This window comes from Mustela lutreola, chromosome 2 (assembly GCF_030435805.1).
Source record: "Mustela lutreola isolate mMusLut2 chromosome 2, mMusLut2.pri, whole genome shotgun sequence".
NCBI classification, from domain to species: Eukaryota; Metazoa; Chordata; class Mammalia; order Carnivora; family Mustelidae; genus Mustela; species Mustela lutreola.
This window is the reverse complement of record NC_081291.1, coordinates 106,916,661-106,944,638: the sequence shown is the minus strand read 5'-3', so window position 1 is coordinate 106,944,638 and position 27,978 is coordinate 106,916,661. Positions and strand designations below refer to the sequence as shown.

Genomic DNA, 27,978 nt, shown 5'->3' with positions numbered 1-27,978 from the left:
TTAGTAAAACATAAAGTTGATACATGTATGGCAACAAAAGCATAAAAGGGAGGAGAAAAAAATTCTAAGATTTATACATTATTCATAGTATGGAATAATATTGGAAGGTAGACTATGATAAGTTAAAATTGCACACTGTAAACCCTGAAGCAACCAATTAAAAAAAGAAGTACCGTTAATAAGCCAAAATGGAGATAAAGTGGAATGCTTAAAGAATATTCAATGTATCTAAAATAAGGCAAGAAAAGAGAGAAAAGATTAATGAGGACAAATAGAAAAGCAAACAGTCGGTTGAGCCGACTCCTGATTTTGGCTCAGGTCATGATCTCCAGGTTGTGGGATCAAGCCCCAAGTCAGGCTCCATGCTGGGTTAGGGGCCTGCTTGAGACCCTCTCTCTCTATCCTTCTACCCCTTCTCCTCCTCTCTCACCCTCTCTAAAAAAGAAAGAAAAAAAAAAAAGAAAAGCAAATAGGAAAAAAGTGGCAAGATGGGTAGATTTAAACCAAACCAACCAAATTAATATTTATATTAAAAGTAAATGGTCTAATCACTCTAATTAGAATGTAGAGATTGACAGACTGGTTAAATAGAAACAATTACATGCTGGGGGAGGAGTCAAGATGGCGGAGAAGTAGCAAGCTGAGACTGCTTCAGCTAGCCGGAGATCAGCTAGATAGCTTATCTAAAGATTGCAAACACCTGAAAATCCATCGGCAGATCGAAGAGAAGAAGAACAGCAATTCTGGAAACAGAAAAACAACCACTCTCTGAAAGGTAGGACCGGCGGAGAAGTGAATCCAAAGCGACGGGAAGATAGACCCCGGGGGGAGGGGCCGGCTCCCGGCAAGCAGCGGAGCAACCGTGCACAAAATCAGGACTTTTAAAAGTCTGTTCCGCTGAGAGACATAGCTCCAGAGGCTAAACCGGGGCGAAACCCACGCGGGGTCAGCGTGGCCTCAGGTCCCGCAGGGTCACAGAAGGATCGGGGGTGTCTGAGTGTCGCAGAGCTTGCGGGTATTGGAACGGGAAAGCCGGCTACAGAGACAGAGCCGACAGTAAGCTCGCAGCTCGGTGTTACCTTGAACCGGTCGCAGGCTCGGTGAGCTCGGAGCGCGGCCGGAGGTCAGGCAGACGGGAGTAACTGGGCGCTGTTCTCTGAGGGCGCACTGAGGAGTGGGGCCCTGGGCTCTCGGCTCCTCCGGGCCGGAGACCAGGAGGCCGCCATTTGTATTCCCGTCCTCCGGAACTCTACGGAAAGCGCTCAGGTAACAAAAGCTCCTGAAAGCAAACCCGAGCGGATTACTCACCCCGGCCCCGGGTAAGGGCGGTGTAATTCCGCCTGGGGCAAAGACACTTGAGAATCACTACACCAGGCCCCTCCCCCAGAAGATCAACAAGAAATCCAGCCGAGACCAAGTTCACCTACCAAGGAGTGCGGTTTCAATACCAAGGAGAGCAGCAGAATTCCAGAGGAGGAGAAAGCCAAACACGGAACTCATGGCTTTTTTCCTGGGATTTTTTTTAGTCTTGCAGTTAATTTGATTTTTTCTTTTTCATTTTTTTTTTTTTCTTTTCTCGCCTTCGGGTAAAATTTTTTTTTTTTAACTGCTTCCTTTTTCTTTTTTAACGATTTTTTACTAGTTTATCTAATATATATATTTTTTCTTTTTTACATTTTTCTTAGGTGTTTTCTTTTTTTAAAAATTCTTTTCTTTTCTTTTCTTTTTTTTTTCTTTTCTTTTTGTTTTTTTTTTCTTTCTTCCTTTTTGAACCTCTTTTTATCCCCTTTCTCCCCACTCACGATTTTGGATCTCTTCTAATTTGGTTAAAGCATATTTTCCTGGGGTTGTTGCCACCCTTTTAGTATTTTACTTGCCCCTTCATTTACTCTTATCTGGACAAAATGACAAGACATAAAAATTCAACACAAAAAAAAGAACAAGAGGCAGTACCGAAGGCTAGGGACCTAATCAATACAGACATCGGTAATATGTCAGATCTAGAGTTCAGAATGACAATTCTCAAGGTTCTAGCCGGGCTCGAAAAAGGCATGGAAGATATTAGAGAAACCCTCTCAAGAGATATAAAAGCCCTTTCTGGAGAAATAAAAGAACTAAAATCTAACCAAGGTGAAATCAAAAAAGCTATTAATGAGGTGCAATCAAAAATGGAGGCTCTAACTGCTAGGATAAATGAGGCAGAAGAAAGAATTAGTGATATAGAAGACCAAATGACAGAGAATAAAGAAGGTGAGCAAAAGAGGGACAAACAGCTACTGGACCACGAGGGGAGAATTCGAGAGATAAGTGACACCATAAGACGAAACAACATTAGAATAATTGGGATTCCAGAAGAAGAAGAAAGTGAGAGGGGAGCAGAAGGTATACTGGAGAGAATTATTGGGGAGAATTTCCCCAATATGGCAAAGGGAACGAGCATCAAAATTCAGGAGGTTCAGAGAACGCCCCTCAAAATCAATAAGAATAGGCCCACACCCCGTCACCTAATAGTAAAATTTACAAGTCTCAATGACAAAGAGAAAATCCTGAAAGCAGCCCGGGAAAAGAAGTCTGTAACATACAATGGTAAAAATATTAGATTGGCAGCTGACTTATCCACAGAGACCTGGCAGGCCAGAAAGAGCTGGCATGATATTTTCAGAGCACTAAACGAGAAAAACATGCAGCCAAGAATACTATATCCAGCTAGGCTATCATTGAAAATAGAAGGAGAGATTAAAAGCTTCCAGGACAAACAACAACTGAAAGAATTTGCAAATACCAAACCAGCTCTACAGGAAATATTGAAAGGGGTCCTCTAAGCAAAGAGAGAGCCTACAAGTGGTAGATCAGAAAGGAACAGAGACCATATACAGTAACAGTCACCTTACAAGCAATACAATGGCACTAAATTCATATCTCTCAATAATTACCCTGAATGTGAATGGGCTAAATTCCCCTGTCAAAAGACACAGGGTATCAGAATGGATAAAAAAACAAAGCCCATCTATATGTTGCCTCCAAGAAACACATTTTAAGCCCGAAGACACCTCCAGATTTAAAGTGAGGGGGTGGAAAAGAATTTACCATGCTAATGGACATCAGAAGAAAGCAGGAGTGGCAATCCTTATATCAGATCAATTAGATTTTAAGCCAAAGACTATAATAAGAGATGAGGAAGGACACTATATCATACTCAAAGGGTTTGTCCAACAAGAAGATTTAACAATTTTAAATATCTATGCCCCCAATGTGGGAGCAGCCAACTATATAAACCAATTAATAACAAAATCAAAGAAACACATCAACAATAATACAATAATAGTAGGGGACTTTAACACTCCCCTCACTGAAATGGACAGGTCATCCAAGCAAAAGATCAGCAAGGAAATAAAGGCCTTAAACGACACACTGGACCAGATGGACATCACAGATATATTCAGAACATTTCATCCCAAAGCAACAGAATACACATTCTTCTCTAGTGCACATGGAACATTCTCCAGAATAGATCACATCCTCGGTCCTAAATCAGGACTCAACCGGTATCAAAAGATTGGGATCATTCCCTGCATATTTTCAGACCACAATGCTCTAAAGCTAGAACTCAACCACAAAAGGAAGTTTGGAAAGAACCCAAATACATGGAGACTAAACAGTATCCTTCTAAAGAATGAATGGGTCAACCGGGAAATTAAAGAAGAATTGAAAAAAATCATGGAAACAAATGATAATGAAAATACAACGGTTCAAAATCTGTGGGACACAACAAAGGCAGTCCTGAGAGGAAAATATATAGCGGTACAAGCCTTTCTCAAGAAACAAGAAAGGTCTCAGGTACACAACCTAACCCTACACCTAAAGGAGCTGGAGAAAGAACAAGAAAGAAACCCTAAGCCCAGCAGGAGAAGAGAAATCATAAAGATCAGAGCAGAAATCAATGCAATAGAAACCAAAAAAACAATAGAACAAATCAACGAAACTAGGAGCTGGTTCTTTGAAAGAATTAATAAAATTGATAAACCCCTGGCCCGACTTATCAAAAAGAAAAGAGAAAGGACCCAAATAAATAAAATCATGAATGAAAGAGGAGAGATCACAACTAACACCAAAGAAATACAAACTATTATAAGAACATACTATGAGCAACTCTACGGCAATAAATTTGACAATCTGGAAGAAATGGATGCATTCCTAGAAACATATAAACTACCACAACTGAACCAGGAAGAAATAGAAAGCCTGAACAGACCCATAACCAGTAAGGAGATTGAAACAGTCATGAAAAATCTCCAAACAAACAAAAGCCCAGGGCCAGACGGCTTCCCGGGGGAATTCTACCAAACATTTAAAGAAGAACTAATTCCTATTCTCCTGAAACTGTTCCAAAAAATAGAAATGGAAGGAAAACTTCCAAACTCATTTTATGAGGCCAGCATCACCTTGATCCCAAAACCAGACAAGGATCCCACCAAAAAAGAGAGCTATAGACCGATATCCTTGATGAACACAGATGCGAAAATACTCAACAAAATACTAGCCAATAGGATTCAACAGTACATTAAAAGGATTATTCACCACGACCAAGTGGGATTTATTCCAGGGCTGCAAGGTTGGTTCAACATCCGCAAATCAGTCAATGTGATACAACACATCAATAAAAGAAAGAACAAGAACCATATGATACTCTCAATAGATGCTGAAAAAGCATTTGACAAAGTACAACATCCCTTCCTGATCAAAACTCTTCAAAGTGTAGGGATAGAGGGCGCATACCTCAATATCATCAAAGCCATCTATGAAAAACCCACCGCAAATATCATTCTCAATGGAGAAAAACTGAAAGCTTTTCCACTAAGGTCAGGAACACGGCAGGGATGTCCATTATCACCACTGCTATTCAACATCGTACTAGAGGTCCTAGCCTCAGCAATCAGACAACAAAAGGAAATTAAAGGCATCCAAATCGGCAAAGAAGAAGTCAAATTATCACTCTTCGCAGATGATATGATACTATATGTGGAAAACCCAAAAGACTCCACTCCAAAACTGCTAGAACTTATACAGGAATTCAGTAAAGTGTCAGGATATAAAATCAATGCACAGAAATCAGTTGCATTTCTCTACACCAACAGCAAGACAGAAGAAAGAGATATTAAGGAGTCAATCCCATTTACAATTGCATCCAAAACCATAAGATACCTAGGAATAAACCTAACCAAAGAGACACAGAATCTATACTCAGAAAACTATAAAGTACTCATGAAAGAAATTGAGGAAGACACAAAGAAATGGAAAAATGTTCCATGCTCCTGGATTGGAAGAATAAATATTGTGAAAATGTCTATGCTACCTAAAGCAATTTACACATTTAATGCAATTCCTATCAAAGTACCATCCATCTTTTTCAAAGAAATGGAACAAATAATGCTAAAATTTATATGGAACCAGAAAAGACCTCGAATAGCCAAAGGGATATTGAAAAAGAAAGCCAACGTTGGTGGCATCACAATTCCGGACTTCAGGCTCTATTACAAAGCTGTCATCATCAAGACAGCATGGTACTGGCACAAAAACAGACACATAGATCAATGGAACAGAATAGAGAGCCCAGAAATAGACTCTCAAATCTATGGTCAACTAATCTTCGACAAAGCAGGAAAGAATGTCCAATGGAAAAAAGACAGCCTTTTCAATAAATGGTGCTGGGAAAATTGGACAGCCACATGCAGAAAAATGAAATTGGACCATTTCCTTACACCACACACAAAAATAGACTCAAAATGGATGAAGGACCTCAATGTACGAAAGGAATCCATCAAAATCCTTGAGGAGAACACGGGCAGCAACCTCTTCGACCTCTGCCGCAGCAACATCTTCCTAGGAACAACGCAAAAGGCAAGGGAAGCAAGGGAAAAAATGAACTACTGGGATTTCATCAAGATCAAAAGCTTTTGCACAGCAAAGGAAACAGTTAACAAAATCAAAAGACAACTGACAGAATGGGAGAAGATATTTGCAAACGACATATCAGATAAAGGACTAGTGTCCAGAATCTATAAAGAACTTAGCAAACTCAACACCCAAAGAACAAATAATCCAATCAAGAAATGGGCAGAGGACATGAACAGACATTTCTGCAAAGAAGACATCCAGATGGCGAACAGACACATGAAAAAGTGCTCCATATCACTCGGCATCAGGGAAATACAAATCAAAACCACAATGCGATATCACCTCACACCAGTCAGAATGGCTAAAATCAACAAGTCAGGAAATGACAGATGCTGGCGAGGATGCGGAGAAAGGGGAACCCTCCTACACTGTTGGTGGGAATGCAAGCTGGTGCAGCCACTCTGGAAAACAGCATGGAGGTTCCTCAAAATGTTGAAAATAGAACTGCCTTATGACCCAGCAATTGCACTATTGGGTATTTACCCTAAAGATACAAATGTAGTGATCCAAAGGGGCACATGCACCCGAATGTTTATAGCAGCAATGTCCACAATAGCCAAACTATGGAAAGAACCTAGATGTCCATCCACAGATGAATGGATCAAGAAGATGTGGTATATATACACAATGGAATACTATGCAGCCATCAAAAGAAATGAAATCTTGCCATTTGCAACAACATGGATGGAACTAGAGCGTATCATGCTTAGCGAAATAAGTCAAGCAGAGAAAGACAACTATCATATGATCTCCCTGATATGAGGAAGTGGTGATGCAACATGGAGGCTTAAGTGGGTAGAAGAAGAATAAATGAAACAAGATGGGATTGGGAGGGAGAGAAACCATAAGTGACTCTTAATCTCACAAAACAAACTGAGGGTTGCCGAGGGGAGGGGGTTTGGGAGAAGGGGTTGGGATTATGGACATTGGGGAGGGCATGTGATTTGGTGAGTGCTGTGAAGTGTGTAAACCTGGTGATTCACAGACCTGTACCCCTGGGGATAAAAATATATGTTTATATAAAATAAAAAAATTATAATTAAAAAAAAAAAAAAAAAAAAAGAAACAATTACATGCTATGTACAAGATACTCATTAATAATAAAAAATGGAGTGGGCACATTAATATAAAAAATGCAAAAAAAATGGAGACTTCAGAACAAGGAATACCGACAGGGATAAAAAGGGACATTACACCAAGATAAAAGGATCAATTCATCAAGAAGATATAACCATCCTAAATGTGCTGCACGCACCTAAAAACACTGCTTCAAAATATTCACGTATTTTACTTCACAGCAAAAACTGGGAGAACTTCAAGGATAAATAGATAAATCTGCAATTAGAGCCAGAGATTTTAATACCCCTCTCTCAATAATGGACAGACGAAGTACAAATGCAGGAGGGATATAGAAGGCATGAACAGCTTTCAATCAAGTTTATCTAATTGATATATATAAATGTTCTACCAAACAAAAGCGCATTACACGGGCCATATATATAACAATATGCTGGGCAATAAAATAAGTCTCCAGAAGTATCAAACGACTGAAATTATATTGCATATAGTCTCTAACCACATGGAATTAAGTTAGAAACCAAAAGGAGGAGGAGACACAGCCTTCACCAAAGCCACAGCCTGAGGCTCAGTCTCCTCCTTTGGCTATGCCTGGGATCTGCTGCCAGGAAGCTTTGACTTCACAGCTGCTTGTGTCATCTCAGGTTTCTTACCTCCAGAAAAAAAGAAAAAAAGATACCTCACAACCTGAAAATCCATTTAGGAGATTGAAATTAGGGACTTCTTTCAAATCTGGACATGGCTGAGAAGCAACAAGACCCAACAGGCCAAATATTATAAATAAAATACACCAGTTGAAACTAGTACTTCTGGGAGAGTCTGCCGTTGGCTAATGAAGCCTAGTTCTTTGTTTCATGAATTTCAAGACGGTACCATTGTGGCTGCTTTTTAACCCAAGCCGTCTACCATGATAATGTAACTGTGAAGTCTGAAATAGGAGATACAGTGGTCAAGAATGACACTACAGCCTAGCACCCATGTACTACAGAGGAGCACAGGAAGCCATAGTTGAATATGAGAGCTCCAATGAGGAGTTCCTTGCAAGAGCAAAACACTGGGTTAAAAAAACCTCAAAGGAAAACAAGTCCTAACACTGTCATAGCTTTACCAGGAAATAAAGCTGACCTAGAATAAAAGGGCTATAGATTCACAGGAAGCACAGCCCTATGAAGATGATAAGTTTATTATTCATGGAGACATCAGCTAAAACCTCAATGTATGTGAATGAAATATTTACAGTTATGGCTAAAAAGCTGCCAAATAATGAACCACAGAATCTAGGAGCAAATTCTGCCCAAGAAGAGTAGCAGAACTTACTGAACCCACACAGCCAACCAGGGGACAGTGTAATTAAACCTCCAATTTGAGCTAGCTGGACTATTCTTCTGCTTCCTAAATGTAAACAGCAGTGAAATGATGCACCTAACCAGTCCAGTCCAGTCTAACTTCCAAAACGAGGCTTATGATGGTCTTTTTTTTTTTTTTTAAAGATTTTATCTATTTGAGAGACAAAGAGAAAGAGTGGGGGTGAGGGGGACCCAAAAGGACAAAGCCACCCAGGGACCCAGAGTCAAGTTTCTTTCTTTCTTTTTAAAAATTTTATTTATTTATTTGCAACAGAGACACAGTGAGAGAGGGAACACAGGCAGGGGGAGTGGGAGAGGGAGAAGCAGGCCTTCCGCCAAGAATGGAGCCCAATGTGGGGCTTGATCCCAGGACTCTGGGATCATGACCCAAGCCGAAGGCAGCTACCTAACAACTGAGCCACCCAGGTGTCCCAGAGTCAAGTTTCTTTTTTTTTTTTTTTTAAAGATTTTTTTATTTATTTGTCAGAGAGAGAGAGAGTGAACACAGGCAGACAGAATGGCAGGCAGAGGCAGAGGGAGAAGCAGACTCCCTGCCGAGCAAGGAGCCTGATGTGGGACTCGATCCCAGGATGCTGGGATCATGACCTGAGCCGAAGGCAGCTGCTTAACCAACTGAGCCACCCAGGCGTCCCCAGAGTCAAGTTTCTAATACAGAATTATTTTAAATGTTTCAAACTTAATTTTTAATAATATGTATGTGTCCCTCTGCCTGTTTCAGCAATACAAGAAAATGAGAGCTGTGTGTCTACTTGCTTTACTGAAAGGTTAGGGGAAATCACTTCTCATCACCAGAGATCTAACAAATCAGACTTTGAACTTACTGATTTAGACTTTGCAAAAAGATTTTTTTTTAAAAAGGAGGTTCTAAGGATGCTTATAGTTTGCCACAGTAACTCAGACAAACAGTAATTTCTCCTAGTATCTACCTTTAAAGCATATATTCCACTTCTTAAGAAATTAACAGGGTCAGCTGGCTGGCTCAGTCCACGGAGCATGCAACTCTTGATCTTGAACCCCACGGATGTAGAGAATACTTAGGAATACAATCTTAAGGGACACCTGGGTGGCTCAGTTGATTAAGCAGCTGCCTTGGGGCTCAGGTCATGATCTCAGGGTCCTGGGACTGAGCCCCACATGGGGTTCCCTGTTCAGCAGGGAGCCTGCTTCTCTCTTTCCTCTCTGCTTCTCCCTCTCCTCCCCACTTGTGCTCTCTTCCACTCTCTCTCTTAAATAAAATCTTCAAAAAAAAAATATAAAATCATAAAACAAAACAAATTAACCACAAGAAAACTGTCCTAGTGGATGTTCTGGGTAGCTCAGTCGGTTAAGCAACTGTCTTTGGCTCAGGTCATAATCCTGGGGTCCTAGAAGCGAGTCCACATTGGACTCCTTCTTCAGCGGGGAGCCCACTTCTCCTTTGGCCTGCTGCTGCCCCTGCTTGTGCACTCACACTCGCCCTTTCTGACAAATAAATAAATAAATAAATAAACAAACAATCTTTTTAAAAAAAGAGAGTCCCATATCTTCAAGCTAAAGAATGAGTATTAGTGGCATTTAAACTATAACTAGTTCTGTTATTTTAAAAATAGCCTTTAAGGTAAGGGTGCCTGGGTGGCTATTAGTTAGGCATCTGCCTTTGACTCAGGTTATGATCCCAGAGTCCTGGGATGGAGTCTCGTGTGGGGCTCCTTGCTCCTCCTGGAGTCTGCTTCTCCCTCTACCTCTCTTAACACTCATTTTTTCAATCTTTCTCTCTCTCTAATAAATAAATAAATAAAATCTTTTAAATAAATAAATAAAATAAAATAGACTTTAAAAAATCAAATGTGGGGCACCCAGGTGGCTCAGTGGGTTAAAGCCTCTGCCTTTGGCTCAGGTCATGATCCCAGGGTCCTGGGATTGAGCCTCACATCAGGCTCCCTGCCCAGCTTGGAGCCTGCCTCCCTGCCTACTTGTGATCTTTGTCTGTCAAATAAGTAAATTAAATCTTTTTTAAAAAAATCAAATGCAACCATAGTTAGCTTTAGGAATATGAAACTGTAAAATGCATCTTTGTGGGGGAGGGGCAGAGGAAGAGGGAAAGGTAGAATCTCAAACAGGCCCACACCCAGCATGAGCTTGATGTGGGACTTGATCCCACAACCCTGAGAACATGACTGAGCTGAAATCAAGAGTCTGACCTTTAACAGACTAAGCCACCCAGGCACCCCATGATAAATGCATCTTAATGAATAGCAATTCCTGCAAACATGTGAGCTCTGCAATAAAAATGAAGCAAACCAGATGTGACTCTGTTTACTTACTGAGTTTGATTTTGTTTAGGGGCTAAAAGGGGGCTTTTGTTTCCTTTGGACACAATAAAGTCAATGCACTAACAATATGTACATTTAAACTTATTTTAAATTCAATCTTCAACTGTATTGTAAGTAGGGTACTACACTGAAGCTTCTATATATGTTTACTACTTTTCTGTAATACTAAGAGTTGTTTAAAAGTTTATGAACTGTACAGTTACTAAAACAGCTAATTATTTCCTCTCTCCTCCTTTGAAAGGAAGGGTTTCAATTATTCCTATATGGCCAGAACCACCATAAACAGGATACCTGTAATCTGTCACATGAATGTTGCAATATATTGGTAATCTTGCAGCCTTGTTTTCCCAAATTCATGTTATTTTGATCCGTTTTATATACTGCACTAATTGTTTTAGGTATTTCCACTATGTGTCAGAAATGATTTCATCTATTAAAGTGCTGAACAGTTAGCAGAATTTATACATCTACAGCAATTCAGAATTAGTAAGGAAAACAGTTCACCAGTATTTAGTTTGATATTGAGATGCCCAGGGTGGAATAAAATAATACAAAAAGAAAAAAAAAGGGCAGTAAAAAATTTCTGGAAAATCTCCCAAAACCTTAAAATCAAACAATGTATGTCTAAATAACTAAGGTGTCAAAAAGGAAATTAAAAATATACTGAACTAGATGGAAATGAAAATAAATGTCAAAATTTATAGAATAGACTTACAGCCCTGTACAGAAAGAAACTTATTGACATAAATGCAAAGACACTTATATTAGGGGAAAAAGATCTAAAATCAACGACCTAAGCTGCCATCTTAAAAAGCTAAGAAGGAAGAAGAAATTAAAATCAAAGCAAAAGGGAAAGAAATAATAAAGAACAGAAATCAATGAAACAGAAAGTAGACAAATAAACAACGAAACGTCTTCTTTCCAAAGGTCAGTAACATTGATGAATCTCTGTATTGATCATGAAAGAGAAAAAGCACAGACTATCAATACTAGGAATAAAAGAGTTGGGGGGTGTTGTATGGGTGGCTTGGTTAGTTAAGTGACTGACTCTTAATCTCAGTTCAGGTCTTGAGTTCAAGTCCTATGTTGGACTCCATGCTGGGTATGGAGCCTACTTAAAAAAAATTTGGGGGGTGCCTCGGTTCAGTCAGGCATCTGCGTTTGGATCATGTTATGATCTCAGTGTCCTGGGATCGAGCCTCACACCTGGCTCCCTGCTTAGCAAGGAGTCTGCTTCTCCCTCTCCCTCTCTCCAACATCTCCCCCGCTCCACCACTCATGTGGTCTCTCTCTCTCAAGTAAATAAAATCTTTAAAAACAGAAAAAAAAAATTTTTTTTAAAGATTTTATTTATTTATTTGACAGACAGAGATCACAAGTAGGCAGAGAGGCAGGCAGAGAGAGAGAGAGAGAAAGAGGGAAGCAGGCTTCCTGCGGAGCGGAGAGCCCGATGCGGGGCTCGATCCCAGGACCCTGAGATCATGACCCGAGCCGAAGGCAGCAGCCCAAACCACTGAGCCACCCAGGTGCCCCAAAAACAGAAAAATTTTTATTTTTTTTTTTTTTTTTTTTTTTTTTTTTTTTTTTTTTTTTTTTTTTTTTTTTTAAAGATTTTATTTATTTATTTGACAGAGAGAAATCACAAGTAGATGGAGAGGCAGGCAGAGAGAGAGAGAGAAGCAGGCTCCCCGCTGAGCAGAGAGCCCGATGCGGGACTCGATCCCAGGACCCTGAGATCATGACCTGAGCCGAAGGCAGTGGCTTAACCCACTGAGCCACCCAGGCGCCCCAAAATTTTTAAATAAAATAAAAAATTATTTTAAAAAAAGGAATAAAAGGAACATTACTATACAATACCTCTACCTATGAAGAGCACAATAAGAGAATATTTGAGTAATTTTATTCCAATTATCCCAATAAATTAAACAACTTAAATAAAATAGCTAAATTCTTAGAAAGAAAAAAATGACCAAAACTGACAAAAGAAAAAATAGAGTATCTGAATAGCTCTGTATCTTCAATTTGTAATTTAAAAAAATTTAAAGCCTTCCATATAAAAGACCTCAGGCCTTTTTATTGTTGAATTCTATTGTATATTTTAAAAAATAATATTGGTGCTACACCATCAGAAAATAGAGAAGGAAGTATTTCCCAATTTTTTTACAAGGCTAGAATTGGCCTGACACCAAAACCCAAGTAAGCCATCACAACAAAAGAGAAGTACAGACCAATATCCCTCATGAACTGAGAAGTAAAAATCCTTAACAAGATACTAACAAATTAAACCCAGTAATATTTCAAAAAGATAATGCATCATGACCAGGTGATAGATTTACTGGAATTATCAACATATGTATTGTACCATACTGACAAAATAAAGTAAAAAAATCAAGATTCTCTTAGAATAGATATAGAAAAAGCTTTTGACAAGATTTGGGGCACCTGGGGGGGGTGATCACATGGTTGGGCATCTGCCTTCATCTTAGGTCATGAACCCAAAGTCCTGGGATTGAGCCCCACATTAGGTTCCCTGCTGAGCAGGGAGCCTGCTTCTCCCTCTCCCTCTGCCTACTACTCTCCCTGCTTATGCTCTCTCTCTCTATGAAATATACAAAATCCTTTAAAAATTTTTAATTAAATAAAATAAAAATGGGCAAGATTTAAGCAGATGCTGCACAAAGGAAGATAAACCAGACCCCAAAAAGCACATGGAAAGATGGTCAACACCATCATCAGGGAAATAACCCATTAAAACTACAATGAGTTACCACTACACACCCACCAGAATCTCTGAAATTAAAAAGACTGACAATACCAAGTGTTGGTAATGATGTGGCAGGGACAGAATTCTCATACACTGCTTGTAAGAATGTAAAACAGTATAACCACTTTGGAAAACAGTTTGGTGGTTTCTTAAATTCAACATACACCTACCATATATCCAGGAACCCAAGAGAAATGAAAACATGTTCACACAAAGTCTTGTATACAGATGTTCAATATAGTTTTATTTATCTTAGCCCAAAATTAGAAATGGCCCCAATGCCATAAAAATGTGAATGGCTAAACAAATTTTACTACTCAGCAACAAAAAGGAAAAAATTACTGCCATGCACAATATGGATAAATGTCACTGATATAATGCAGTGAAAGAACCCAGATATCAAAAAGACCACTGGGTTTCATTTACATAAAATTCTAGAAAATCTATATAGTGAAAAAAAAAAATAGATCACTGGTTTGCTGAGTCTAGGTATAGGTGAGATAGAATAATTCCAAATAGCACTGCATGGGTATTTTGGGAAATGATGAAAATACTCTATATTTTGACTGGGGTGGTGGTTACATGGGTATACAGAATTGTCAAAACTCAATGAAGTTGATTTAAAAAGTCACTATGAGGGCATCTGGGTGGATCAAGACCAACTCTTGGTTTCAGCTCAAGTCATGATCTCACAGTCTCAGGCCCCACACTCAGTACAGAGTCTGCTTGAGATTCTTTTCCCTTTTCCCATACCCCTCCCCACCAAAATAAATAAATAAATATTTTTAAAAATCACTATGAAATAGTACTATAATAATTCCTCTTTTACCTGTAAAAAATTAAAGCACCAGGGTTAAAACACCCGTGTTACCGTTTTTATAGAAAAATTGTTACCTCTAACTCAAAAAGTATGGGGAAATTCTTTGAGACTTTATATAAATGTATGATATTAGGTTTTGGTTCTCAGATAATCAATAAATTTTTATGGACTCATTGCTCCAAGAACACAGCAGCAACTTCAAGAATTGAATATTAAGAGCAGCTATACAGAAAAAGAATTGTTTTTTTTTTTTTTGCTTATATTCTTCCAAATAGGTAATTTTACATATAGAATTTTATTTTCCTAATAATTTATATTCATTGAAAGAATTCTGAATAATATTCATAGTATATTCTATGAATATATATATTCTATATATTCTATTTTTATCCAAATATATAATTTCTAGTGACGTAAAAGCTAAGGGCAAATCAATTAAATCTAAAAGGATTTAAATTAAATTAAATCCAAAAGGATTTTAAGAAACAAGTATTTTTCCTTCTCAAATACTTTCCCTCCTCAAAGAAAGAAAGAAAGAAAACCACAGCACTCAGAAACTAACTTATCCAAGAGCCAGGATTCAAACCCCAATAGTTTTACTCTAATGCCCACATTCTTAGCCACTGTATCACTCTGCCTCTATAAAAGTAGGATATACCTATAATCTCTTTTCTTCCAGATAATGGATATCTATTCATGAACATGTACTATTTTATAATTAGAAAAAATACATATATTTAAAAAGACAGAGACTATTCAGGACCTCTCTCCAAGATGACAGTCAATCTATTAATCGGAACATGTTGGATAACTTTATTGATCTTTATGAAGTCATTCAACTGTTTTAGCTTTCAGTTCACATTCTTTATCTTGTTCACAAATACAACATGTAAAACTTCATCAAGTTTTGCAGAAAGTAAGATATACTGTATCTACAGCATTTCTTTGATCTACCTAATGGATCTGTACGAAGGACATAAATTTGTCATAAATTCATGCTAGTTCCCAGAGACTACCGTTTCCTCTTTTGTGTTTATACACCATCCTTTTAACAATCTGGGCTAGACCAGAAGCTACAGCAAATAATTCCCAGATTATCCAAAGATTACAAACAGAAGTTCAGCAATCACTTAAGTAAATTCTTCTACTGCACTAAACTATAGATTATCACAGAAGGGAGACCCTAAACTCAATTAAAATACTAAGGTCCTTTTATATAATTCCCTTATGTATTCTGCACTTCAGTTTCCTCCTATCAGTATTTGCTTGACCTTCTCCAGAGTGGAAGTAATTCTTCTTGACCAAGAAGACAGAAATAAGAGAAGGTAACTAATTCTACTTTCTACAATCTGTTAATGTTTCCTTCTCTACCCAGCAGCAAGATTACACCTGCTCTAAACATAACAGAAAAGCCTTTCACTGGCATTTTCTGAGGGTCTCCAGTAACTCTGAGATTTCTAGTTTCTGAGTTTATTCTTATGGGTTCTGTCACTCTTCATCCTTGGTTTTATATCCTGGTTTTTATCTTCAGTACTTCTAACTGGACAGCTACTTTTGCTGTCACAATGGCCTCTTCAGGCACTTCTTTCTTCCTCACTGGAGTCACTTATAATTGCACTGCCAAATTTGCATTACTTAGTATTTCCCATTTCTCTTGAGAATACATCCCAATTTCTCTAAAAACAGGTTATAACCTTGGCATGGGACACCTGGGTGGTTCGGTCGGTTGGGCATCTGACTCTGATATCGGTTCAGGTCACAATCTCAGGGTCCTGGGATGGTGCTCAATGGGGAGTTGGCTTGTGATTCTCCCTCTCTCTCTCAAATTAATTTAAAAAAAAAAAGCTATAACCTTGGCATAATTACCCTGACATTGCTTTAAATTTGTCTGAAACCCAGTTAAAAATTCCTTTCAGAAGTGACTTCCCTCCCAAAATCAGTTTTATTACTGTGTAGTCACATCTCCTCTTTACTGAAATTGTAGTGCCCAATTTGATCATCTATCTCATTGTTTGTATAAGAGCTAACATTTCCTATGGATGTACTATATGACAAGCACTATATTAAAAGACTTCCTATATATTCTTAGATTAAATCCTTGTGAACCTAATGAGGAAATACTATCATTATCTAATTTTACTGGTAAGGTGGCAAAGATTTAAGTAACTTGACTAAAGCCACATAGTTACTAAATAAAAGAGCTACACTCTGAGCCCAAGTCTGTCTGAGTTAAAAAACAAAACAAAACGAAATCCCAAGTTTTTTCTACTGTATCTCCTAGCCATTCACACATAGGCTGACTTTGAAGAGGGTGGAGAGTGAGATGTCTCAGTTTAAGGTGGCTTATAAAATGCAATGATTTAAAAAAAATAAACGTATCAAATTTTGTAAATCATGTATCAGAACTATTTCAAATTAATTACCTTGAAAGCTTTAAAGTTTGGGAAGTTTTCTTACAGAACAGTTTCTACAACTTTTTACTAGTCTTCTTTTTTTTGTTTTTTAATTTAATATTTTATTGGGATGCCTGAATGGCTCAGTGGGTTAAGCCACTGCCTTTGGCTCAGGTCACGATCTCAGGATCCTGGGATCGGGTCCTACATTGGGCTCCTTGCTTTGCAGGGAGCCTGCTTCTCTCTCTGCCTCTGCCTCTGCCTGCCACTCTGCCTGCTTGTGCGCACTCTCTCTCTCTCTCTGACAAATAAGTAAAATCTTTGAAAAAAAAAAAAACCTATTTTATTTATTTACTAGAGAGAGAGAAAGCAAGCTCATAAGGAGGGGAGAGGCAGGCAGAGGGAGAGATAGGCTCCCTGGCAAGCAAGGAGCCCCACGTGGGACTCATTTCCAGGACCCTGAAATCATGACCCGAGACGAAGGCAGACACCTGACTGACTGAGCCACCCCAGGCATCCCTATTAGTCTTTTAAGTATCTTCAATACTGGTCAAATATTCATTTTTGAGAATCTTTTTTAAGGGGCTACAAAGCAAGGCTTATTGAGTGATAGTAAAGTTTACTGAAAGATAAAGAGTACAAAGCTCCTAAATAGAAAGGGGACCTGAGAGGGTTGCCCAAGAATAATTTCTATTTTGGAAACAGCATGGTCATTTGGAACCAATTCCTATAAATCAGAAACAGTGATTTAGGGTGATATAATATCTTAGTACATGAGGGCATGGCTTTGGAGTATGACAGTCATAAATTTGAGTTAGAACCTTACCCCCCTAACTTCTACTAAATTATTTAAATTCTCTGAACCCTACTTCTCTCATCTGAAAAGGAAAAAAGGGAATCACTTCTTGGCCTCCTGGCTAAGATGAAGTGAAAAGGAAGAAAATATCATCTATTTCACAACCACTGTGAAGATTAAGTGAATCTGGCTGTATGTATGTTACATATATATACACATAATACACATACGAGGATTTGGGTGGCTCAGTCAGTTAGGTGCCTGCCTCCAGCTCAGGTCATGATCCTGGGGTCCTGGGATCCAGTCCCATGTCAGGCTCTCTGCTCAGGTGGGAGTTTGATTCTCCCTCTGCCCCTCCACCCTCCCCCACTCATGCTCATGTGTGCTCTCTCATTCACAAAAATAAATAAAATCCTAAAAAAACCCATACATGCATGATAAATAATAAACATTTTTCTCCTCTTCTCTACTGTTATTTTATTTATGTATTTATTTTGACTATTTATTTGACAGAGGGAGAGAGTGTGCTCGCAAGCAGGGAGAGTGGCAGGCAGAGGGAGAAGCAGACTCCTGGCTGAGTAGGGGGCCGACACAGGGGGAGTCATCCCAGGACCTGGAGATCATGACCTGAGCCGTGGCAGATGCTTAACCTAATGGAGCCACCCAGGTGCTCCTCTACTGTTATTTTAATCATTATTTCAAACTCTGAACCACATATGATAAATCTGTCACTTATAAAATTTGTAAGAAAGCAAGAGATTTTCGGTTTATCCATTTTGCAGCTATTGATTTTTTGCTCTAAATTATATGAAACAGTATTTTGACATTAGTGAACGTCAGTGGGCAACTTACCTGTGGAAACCATCTTTCAAAACTTCTTGCCTCAAAATAATTTCTGAACAAGTAGCCCTTATGCCTATAAGAATCAGAAGATTTCTTAAAATAAAATAAGCGCTCAGTTGAAAGAACATTTAAATAATTAGAAAATAATTGCTTGAATAGGCTTTACTTGCCTGGAAAATCTAACCAACCTATAAACAAAAGAAAAGCTTTTAAGACTTAAAGAATTTGAGCTATCTAAAAAGCTACTTCTAATATAGCAGAGGCATTTAGAACATTGACCTTGGAGTAATACTGCCTAATTATAACCCCAGTCTGTCCCTTAAAGCTATGTGACTTTGGACAAGATAGTTTATTTCTCTGCTATTTGTCATGAGTATTTTTATACATGTAGAAGCCCTTAGAACAGGGCTTACCAGATAGTAAAAGCTCTGTATAAGTGTGTGTCATTAATACTGTTTTTTCAGATGATCCCAGGACACCAAAAGGAACAGACTGGCTAAAGAGCCAGGAAATCTCAGTTTTAATCCTGGTGCACTGAAACCGTATTTTAGATACATACTGCCAACTTTTGTATTCTATCGTCCATACCTGTAAAACTGAGAAAATGGTACACTTACACCTTGTGGAGATGTTGGGAAGGTTTAAAACAGAGAAACAAAAACTTGAGGGTTTTCAAAGATCCAAAGGGTTCCTTTTAAACTTAGAATAATCTAAAATCTCACTGTAATGACACTATGCAGAATTCAGATGTTAAAACTATTATTCAAGGTCAGCATCATAAAATTAAAAATTCAGGGGCACCTGGGTGGCTCAGTCAAACGTCCAGTTCTTGATTTCAGCTCAGGTCATGATCTGATCAGGTTGTGAGATCAGCCCTGAGACATGCCCTGTGCTGGGTGTTGAGCCTGCTTAAGATTTTCTCCCAACTCCAAATAAATAAATAAATAAATAAATAAATAAATAAATCCATTACTAATGACCATCAACTGTTCTGGGTACCCTGCTATATGGAACATTAATCCATTTTGAAAAGCTGGAAGTGCACTAACATTAAAACAAACACAAAAGGGATGACTGGGTAGCTCAGTAGGTTAAGCCACTGCCTTCTGCTTCATCCCAGGGTCCTGGGATCAAGTCCCACATCGGGCTCCTTGCTCAGCGAGGAACCTGCTTCTCTCTCTGCCTCTGCCTGCACTTTGCCTGCTTGTGCTCTCTCTCTCTCTGACAAATATTTTAGTATATGTGCTGCCGAAGTGAGCACTCTCTCTGACAAATAAATAAAATCTTAAAAAAACAAAAAAACAAAAAAACCCCAAACACAAAAAAACCCATACACTATTATGTATTGCTAAGTCTATTAGATTCATTCCTGAAAAGACACACACACAAAAAGATATGAGAACACCAAAATTTACAAGGAAAGGAAAAATAATATTTATTAAATGATATCCATGACAAATCCTCTACTTGGGGCTTTCACATATTTTAACTTTCACAGCCCAGCAAAATAGGAGAAATTACTGCCATTTGCACATGGGAAGAAACTGATTAACAAACAGTTCTCACTGGCTCCAGGCCATACCACTAAGTAAGTTACTGATTAGAAGCAAGATCTCCTAGAGATTTAAAGCTTAAGATATTTCCACTTTCCTAGCTGTCTAAAAAAAACCCTTATTTGCTTCAGAGACCATATATAATCATTCCCTAAAAATACCTTTGGGTATCTTTTTTACAAATCCAGATGTTTCACTATGTTTAATTTTAATAGAGGTGGAGAGTCAGGATTTATATCTATCTAGAACTTAAATTAGAAAAAAAATCAGATTAATAGGCTTAAATTCTGTTGGAGAATACTAAACCCCTTTCATCTCAGGATGGTAGAAAGGTTAATTCACAAACAGTATAGCAAATAGATAATTCATAATTTTTTAAAGCAAAAATACCATTTTCTTTTTTTTTTTTAAGATTTTTATTTATTTATTTGATAGAGACACAGCTAGAGAAAGAGGCAGGCCTCCTTTTTCTTTCTTTCTTTTTTTTTTTTTTAGGTTTTTATTTATGCATTTTCTTATTTGACAGACAGAGACAGAGCTAGACAGAGGGGCAGGCTCCTCGGAGCAGAGAGCCCAATGTGCGGCTCCACTCCAGGACCCTGAGATCACGACCTGAGCCAAAGGCAGATGCTTAATGAATGAGCCACACGGGTGTCCCAAGCAAAAATATCATTTTCAAAATAAATTTGCTGCATCTGATTTGACCGTCAAGATTTTTCCTCCCCCCCCCTTTTTTTTTTAAACTTTTCCTCTTAAATATTACTTTATTTGATTACAGCGGCCGGAACAGGCTCTGGAAATTGACCTCTTTTTAATGATAAAAAACCAGGGCTGGAAGAGCCTTTAGAAATCACCAAGTCCAGAGCACCTGGGTGGCTCAGTGGGTTAGGCCGCTGCCTTCCGCTCGGGTCGTGGTCTCGGGGTCCTGGGATCAAGCCCCGTGTTGGGCTCTCTGCTCGGCGGGGAGCCTGCTTCCTCCTACCTCTCTCTGCCTACTTGTGATCTCTCTGTCGAATAAATAAATAAAATCTTAAAAAAAAAAATAAAGTCCAGCTGTTTAAAAATTCATTTTGGCTTCATAATACTTCAAGTAAATCTGGAAACCTAGAATGTGAAGACACAAATCAGTGATTGACCCTAGTCTAATATTCTCACTTTACAGGTGGAGAAACTTAACCTAATTTGTACTACTTTCCTTATTGTAATTACTACGGCACTTCCCCACTACTCTGCAAGTTTTGCGAGGGTTGGGGCCATATTTAGCTCAGCGCTGGATCTACAGCGCCTAGCACAGCACTTCGGCCCTCCGAGTCAGACCCAAAGAAATGAAATCAACTCACTTGCCCAGCCTGTAGTTAGAAGAAAAGCCCCAGCCCAATCCAGTCTATTACAAAAACTTTTTTTGTTAAATAAAACTAGTTGTTCACCCCTTCCTACGCCCTCACCCGGTCAGTCTCTCCATTCTGGACTGGGATTCTCACACCCCATAGGGCACTGTGGCCTTGCTGATCCTCTCAGGGGTCCCAAGCTTCATGCATCCCAAGACACTTGACGGCTGTACTGCCTTCCCGATATTTTAGTAATAGTACGGCCAGTAACTACCTCTGAACGACAAAGCCCTACTCTCCAGAGACCCAAGAGACGCCTCGGAGCAGTGGCTAGGCGGGTGGGAAAGGTGGGAAGCACGTGACCTCCATTCTTAACCTCCTCCAGGTCACCCAGCAGATTCTAGGTTCGCGCGACGAGAGGCACACCTTGGAGGACCTAGGAGTCTGGACTGCCCCCCACCCGCCGGTCCCCCAACCCCGTCCCTCGTTTACCAGCGTCGGTGGGGGTGGCAGTGAAGGCCGTGGCGGGTGTGGTGAGTCCAGCCGCCTCCCAGAGGTGCAGCCAGGCCACCGCCTGGACGACCACGGCCGTGACAGCCAGGACGCTGGAGAACGCGCTCCCCAGAGCGCGCGGGGACGAATTGCGGACTGAGGAGCCCGAGCACGCCTTATGCCGCTCCTAGAGCGTGCTGCCACGGAGTCAGTGACCGGCACGGAAGACAACGATGCGAGCCTGCGGTCCTGCGGTTACCCCGGTCCCCGCAGCCCTGGTCCCCCCGAAACTTCCGGCGTTGCGGGAGGCGGCAACCTCACCTCCGTCTTTGCTCCCCTGTCACCCCGCCCCTCGCCGTCGGGTCAGGGGGCGGGGCAAAGAGCGGCGCACGCGCCGTGACGTACGCCTGGGCTGTTGCTGTGGGAACTCCCTGGACCCCCATCCAGACCCGAGCTCTGGAGCAGTCCTGCGAGCGGTGTCGGGGAGCTCCCTGTCTCCACCTCCACTTCCAGGTACTTGCGGATTCGGCCCTCCTGCGGGGGAATTCACCCCACAGTCACGTCTGCGGGGCTATGGCTGTCGCCTCTTCCTGCATCGCCAGGCTCCGCCCGGCCTCAAAGTCGAGTTAAGTTCTCTGTGCATTGCGGTTGGGGGGAAACAAGCCCCTCACGGCGGTTTTAAGCTCTTCCCAGCCGCAGAAGATCCACTTTCTCTATTTCTCTAAGGATAAGAAAGTCAGCCGTGCCGTAGCGGGGACATGAGTTTGGGAGAGGATCGTCTCTCTGTTGGCAAAATCCGTACAGTTTTAGGTGCTGTGGGGGATGTTTAGTAAAATTGTGGTGGTCACTGATTCCTGGGGAGAAAAGTATTAATGCCTATGAGGAGGAGTTAGGTAAATGTGTGGTCTGTCTTCTTGAATTAAAGTGAATCTGTAAGTAGGCCTGGATGCAGACTGGAGCTAGGACAGGTGTTTGCAAGAGGAAAGATGTCAGAATGTACCATCGGAAAGTGAAAATAGCAGTATAAGCATGATATTAAGAAATATGGAGATAAATTTTGGAAGAAACACTTAAAAGAATTGAAGCTGGTTGACTATGAAGAGAGGAAGGGCAGGGGACAGCAGTTTTTTTGTTATAATCCTCAGAATTATTTTACATTTTTAACCGAATATAAACATATTAGTACAAATGAAAGTTAAAAAAAAATTTTTAAGATCATTTATTTATTTATTTATGAGAGAAAGAGAGAGAGGCGCAGAGTCCGAGAAGCAGGCTCCCCGCTGAGCAGGAAGCCCAATGCAAGACTCAATCCCAGTACCTGGGATCAAAGGCTGACGCTCAACCATCTGAGCCCCCCACGTGCCCCAAAAGTTAAATTTTAAAAAGAAATTTTAAAAGAAATTTTAAAAAGAAAAACCATTGTTATCAGTTGCATACATCAGTCATGAGTACAGCCATTTGCTTGAGTGTGTGGAATTTATATTGTGCTCAATAGGATCTCTTAGAAAGCTTACTAACAGACCAGATTTTAATGATATGAACTGGGAGTATTATTTGAAGAAGGGGGAGCGGTGGGATCGTTTGTGTCAGATCAGAGCACAGTAATTTGAAATGGCAGTTCTTTATGATTAATTTCTTAAGAGTAAAAATTCTGATGTTCAACAATAAGAAGTGAAAAGTATAGGTGATGGTATATCCATAAGACAAAACACTTGACAGTCATAGAAATGTGTGTTTTAGTAAAGCATCGAAGGACAGAATCACGTAAGTTATTACATTAACAAGGCAGGAAATAGATGTATAATGTAAAACCTACTATACTAAAAAAAAGTATATGTAGAAAAAAACAAATCAAAGGTAATCATTATATATATGTTTCTTCCTCCTCCACCTCCCCCACCCTACTTCCAGTCTTCTCCAATGTACTGTGTTCCTATGGTGATTCTCTAGAAAAATCAAGTTTATGAAGGTATCATCACTCTATACTCCTTTACCTTTAGGTTCCTTGACATTTGCAAATCTTCCTGAGAATATCAAAGTCCTACCCAAAGCAGTCGCTATAATTAAGCGTATTTTGGCACTGGGCACCAACAAGAGGAAATAGAAAGTATTAACTGCAAAATAGCTGTGTTTCTTGTAACTGAGAAAACAGAGAGACAAATAAGTTGAAATAAAAACGATGTAAACTTTATTGACTTGTATATGTAGAGGTTGAATCTGTACCGGGTCTGCATTTTTTTTATCAGACCTGTAGACTAGAAACACTTAAAGGATATACAGAGGCTGTGTCTTATATTAGTAGATTAAATTAAATTTTTTAAATGATTGTACTTATTTATTTGAGAGAAAGCTTGTGTATGCGCGAGTGAGCGAGGGGAGGAGCAGAGGGAAAGGGAGAAAAGCAGGCTCCCCGCTGAGTGCAGAGGGCAGTGTGGATCTCTGAGATCATGACCTGAGCGGAAACCAAGGTCAATTGACTGAGCCCCCCAGGTGCCCTTAGTATATTAAATTAAACAAGTATGTATGGTATTTTGCTGGGATATTCTGGTGAACAGTGGATATGTTCCCTGCCCTCATGCAGCATATACAATGGAAGGGAAGATAAGTGATTCAATAAGTAATCATAGAAAAATTGGTGAGTAAAATGGGAAAGTACAGAGGAGACAGACCCAGTCTGATAAACCTCTCAGGACTTAATGTTTAAGGTTAAAAAAATCATAGTATCTTGCCATAGAGGGTGCTTGTACGTACTTGTTTAATTGATAAATAAAAAGATCCTGTAAGTTGATTCTTGGCCTGACTCGGGTTCATGTACAATCTTTGGTTAAGAATGCAGTACACTAAGAGGTCCAGACAACTGCACTTCCAGGCTCATGTGTGAACAAACCTACACACCTCATTGAACCAGGGATCCAACAACTAAGGATAACCCCAGGGCTATACTGAATGTTCAGGGCAGCTCTCAAAGTATTGAAGTTGATGGGCTGAGCATGCATCTCTAGAACTGGACTAGAGCCAGATCTGCTGGGGAGAAGGGGTACTGGGGAGTGTGATTTATTCAACACTTATATTTTTTTCCCCTTTAGCAGGAAGTCATTATGTGACTAACATATTTTCATCAGATTTCCTCTGATTTGCCCTGAAGTGCATGTGAGAATGATGTGCACTGCCAAGAAATGTGGAATTAGGTTCCAGCCTCCAGCTATTATCTTAATCTATGAGAATGAAACGAAGGGAAAACGTCGCCAACGCATCATGCCAGTCCGAAACTTTTCAAAGTTTTCAGGTACCTCATGTTTTATCTTGCTTCCTATCTTAAATATTCTCTAAATCACTTACTAAGAATGATTTCAGTCTTGTAATAGAGCACCATGGCCTTCAGAGTTAGACAGCCTCTGGTTCAAATCATGACTATCAGGGTAGGTAGGTAAACCCCAGCTAAATTGTCAGTGAGCTTCAGTCTCCTGATCTGTAAATGGATATTGATAATCCCATCCTTTCAGAATTGTGATATGGGTTAAATGAGATTGCATTCTTCAATAATACTGACTCCCTTCTCTCCCTCCAAATGTGTTTTGTATTTGTCTTGATATTTTCTTGATATTTTCTTAGTCTTGATATTTTCTTGGTACCAGTACTAATACCTGAAACTGTAATAAATCCTTTTCACCTTAGATGTTTTCTCCAGTTGCAAGTGTTTGACATCTCCTTAAAGTGATTTTTAAGTTAAGAAAATAAAAAATGCATCACTCTTCCCCCCACCACACTCAAAGCTCGATATAAAAGAATAATAGTTCTGCAAAATTATTCATTCTGAAGCAGTCACTTAGCTACTTGGCTCTCACAGCAGATAATGTTTTCAGTAGTTTGCGATGTGTCTGTTGTGTGTGGTATATAATTTTGCTTTTCTCTCCTAGATTGCAACAGAGCTGCTGAACAATTAAAGAATAATCCGCGACACAAGAGTTACCTGGAACAAGTGTCCCTGAGGCAGCTAGAGAAGTTATTCATTTTTTTACGAGGTTACTTGTTGGGGCAGAGTTTGGCAGAAACAATGGAACAAATTCAACGGGAAACAACAATTGATCCTGAGGAAGACCTGAACAAACTAGATGATAAGGAACTTGCTAAGAGAAAGAGCATCATGGATGAACTTTTTGAGAAAAATCAGAAGAAGAAGGATGATCCAGATTTCGTTTATGACATTGAAGTTGAATTCCCACAGGATGAACAGTTGCAGTCTTGCGGCTGGGACACAGAGTCAGCTGACGAGTTCTGATACCAAAAACTCAAAGAATTAATTGAGCTAGCAGAAACTGCATGTTTATACAAAGGATGTATAAACATGGTTCTAGAAAAATCTTTAAAGAACACTAAATGTACGTGTTGGGTCAAGTTTGGATTGACCATGTTACTTTTCAAAACCAGGACATGTATCTACTGTGTAGATTCATGAGGAATATACAAAAACCAGAATATAGGAATCTGCCTTTAAGGAGCTCACAATCTAATTGGAAGATAACTCAGAAACTTGTGAAAAGCTAATTAACAGAATTAGGCAACAAAAAGATTAGAGCCAGATGCTTGATAAAAGTTAAAGGGGGTCAGAGCCTAGATGATGATAGGGTTAGAATAGTCAGGGAAGACTGAGTCCTTTAGTAGAGAGATGGGACTTTGTCTGGTCCCCGAAATGGTAGTGTTTGGATAGAAGTTTATAAGGTCCCAGATGAGAGAAGCTGGGAGAAAAAAGGGGCTTTGGGGAGGGTAGTGGTAAAGAGATGGGGACTAGAACATTTTATTTGAGGAACAGTAAGCAAATTATAGTTTGGTAAGATTGGAGGGTATTTATTGTTACCAGGGGATTACCCTGTATGCATTATGTTTTTATATGAATTGGACTGTGGAGTAGGAGACCAGCCCTACAGAATGCCCTGCAGCTGCAAGGGGTGTCATCTGATAGACAGTAGGGGAATTCTGCCACTCCAGGATCAGGAAACCTGTACTAAAGATACTCTGAAATCCTGAAGGTCTTCCCATAACTGAAGTGGTTTGTTTGTAAAATGGGAAATCTAGCCATAATGAATAAATAGGCATTGCCAGTTTAGGCCTATTCATGTGTTTAGATCTACAAAGAGAAGATCTTTGTTGAACCAGGTTAAATGTGTACAGATACAACTTTCTTCTCATTAGAATGTTGTTTAATTGGCAGATATTCCATGTTTTCTGCAAGGAGATTAATACTCCTTAAATAAAGCTGTAAAAATTATTCACTCTTTCCACCTATTCATCTCCACTGTCTTTACCAGTAAAAGCCCCATGAAAGGGGTCACTCTTATAGTGGTATCATCAGGGGCTTAAGATGGTCAGGCATCATATGTATATTTGCCAAAGGTAGGAAAAAAATTTCAGAATCAGAGATCTCCTATATCTACACAGTATTTCATTGTACAGATGTAGATGATACATTTTAAAAGTTGACCTTAGGTTGTTTTTCCTTTCACTATTACAAGCAACGCCACAGCAAATAACCTTGTATATTCTCTGTTTTGTGCACTTATAAAACTATAAAATGCCTAGAAGGGAATTGCTGGGTATGTCTGTTCCAAATTTTAATAGATAATTGCTAACTTGTCCTTCAAAGAAGTTCATTCATTCATCCATTCATTCAGTATGTGTACTTAATGAACACATATTACATGCTGAGCTGTATTATTCTGGAGTCTGAGTACGTAGCAGTATACACAACAAAGTCCTTGCCTTTACAAAGTTTACAATCAAGTGGCAGAAGAGAGACATTAAACATAAATACATAGAATAATGTCACATATGTGCTTGGAATTAAAAACGTGGTAAAAAGACAGTGATGTAGGGGTTGGGAGCCACTTTTTTTTGACAGTGATCAGAGAATGCCTCACTGTAGAGGTGGGATATTTGAGTAAAGACCTGAAGGAGGTTAAGCAAGAAATGATGTGCATTTCATGAGTTGTAGAGAAAGGTGTGTGGGCCCCCAGACCTGGAATGTGCTTGGCTTACCGAGGAATAACAAGGACACAGATATGGCTAATACAGACTGAGGAGGAGAATAATGGTAGGAAATGAGGTTGGAGTGTTCTTACCAATGCATAGTACTTCCATGAAGGCTGTACCAACTTAAACTGTTGGCAGTACATGAAGGTACCCATTTTCCCCACATGCACATCAACAGATAGTGTTCTCAAACTTGTTGATCTTTGCCAATTTTATAATCTAAAAAGGGCACCTCATGGTTTTAATTTCTA

General features: G+C 39.5%; 2 protein-coding genes and 1 pseudogene across 6 annotated transcripts in view; 2 read left to right on the top strand and 1 right to left on the bottom strand.

Moving 5' to 3' along the window:
• The window catches only part of PIGX (phosphatidylinositol glycan anchor biosynthesis class X), a 46,162-nt gene extending 21,466 nt beyond the window's left edge, over positions 1 to 24,696 (bottom strand). The window contains exons 1-4 of the mRNA XM_059165043.1: positions 24,592 to 24,696; positions 22,106 to 22,234; positions 21,701 to 21,887; positions 18,337 to 18,400 (exon numbers count right to left, since the gene is read on the bottom strand). Coding sequence (XP_059021026.1) covers positions 18,337 to 18,400; positions 21,701 to 21,887; positions 22,106 to 22,234; positions 24,592 to 24,696 — 485 coding nt within the window. The remainder of the gene's footprint in view (positions 1 to 18,336; positions 18,401 to 21,700; positions 21,888 to 22,105; positions 22,235 to 24,591) is intronic.
• On the top strand, positions 489 to 8,386 carry LOC131826034 (ras-related protein Rab-5A-like; annotated as a pseudogene).
• On the top strand, positions 22,070 to 26,966 carry CEP19 (centrosomal protein 19). Of its 5 annotated transcripts, XM_059163037.1 has the most exons (4): positions 22,118 to 22,213; positions 23,612 to 23,669; positions 24,787 to 24,986; positions 25,618 to 26,966. In XM_059163037.1, the coding sequence occupies exons 3-4, from the start codon at positions 24,857 to 24,859 to the stop codon at positions 25,977 to 25,979; spliced, it is 492 nt and encodes a 163-aa protein (XP_059019020.1). In that variant the 5' UTR covers positions 22,118 to 22,213; positions 23,612 to 23,669; positions 24,787 to 24,856; the 3' UTR covers positions 25,980 to 26,966. The 5 variants fall into 5 exon arrangements, with proteins under 5 accessions (XP_059019018.1, XP_059019019.1, XP_059019022.1 ...); XM_059163035.1 differs by lacking the exon at positions 23,612 to 23,669 and having other exon boundaries at positions 22,070 to 22,213; positions 24,846 to 24,986; XM_059163036.1 differs by lacking the exon at positions 23,612 to 23,669 and having other exon boundaries at positions 22,078 to 22,213.
• The last annotated feature ends 1,012 nt before the right edge of the window (positions 26,967 to 27,978 follow it).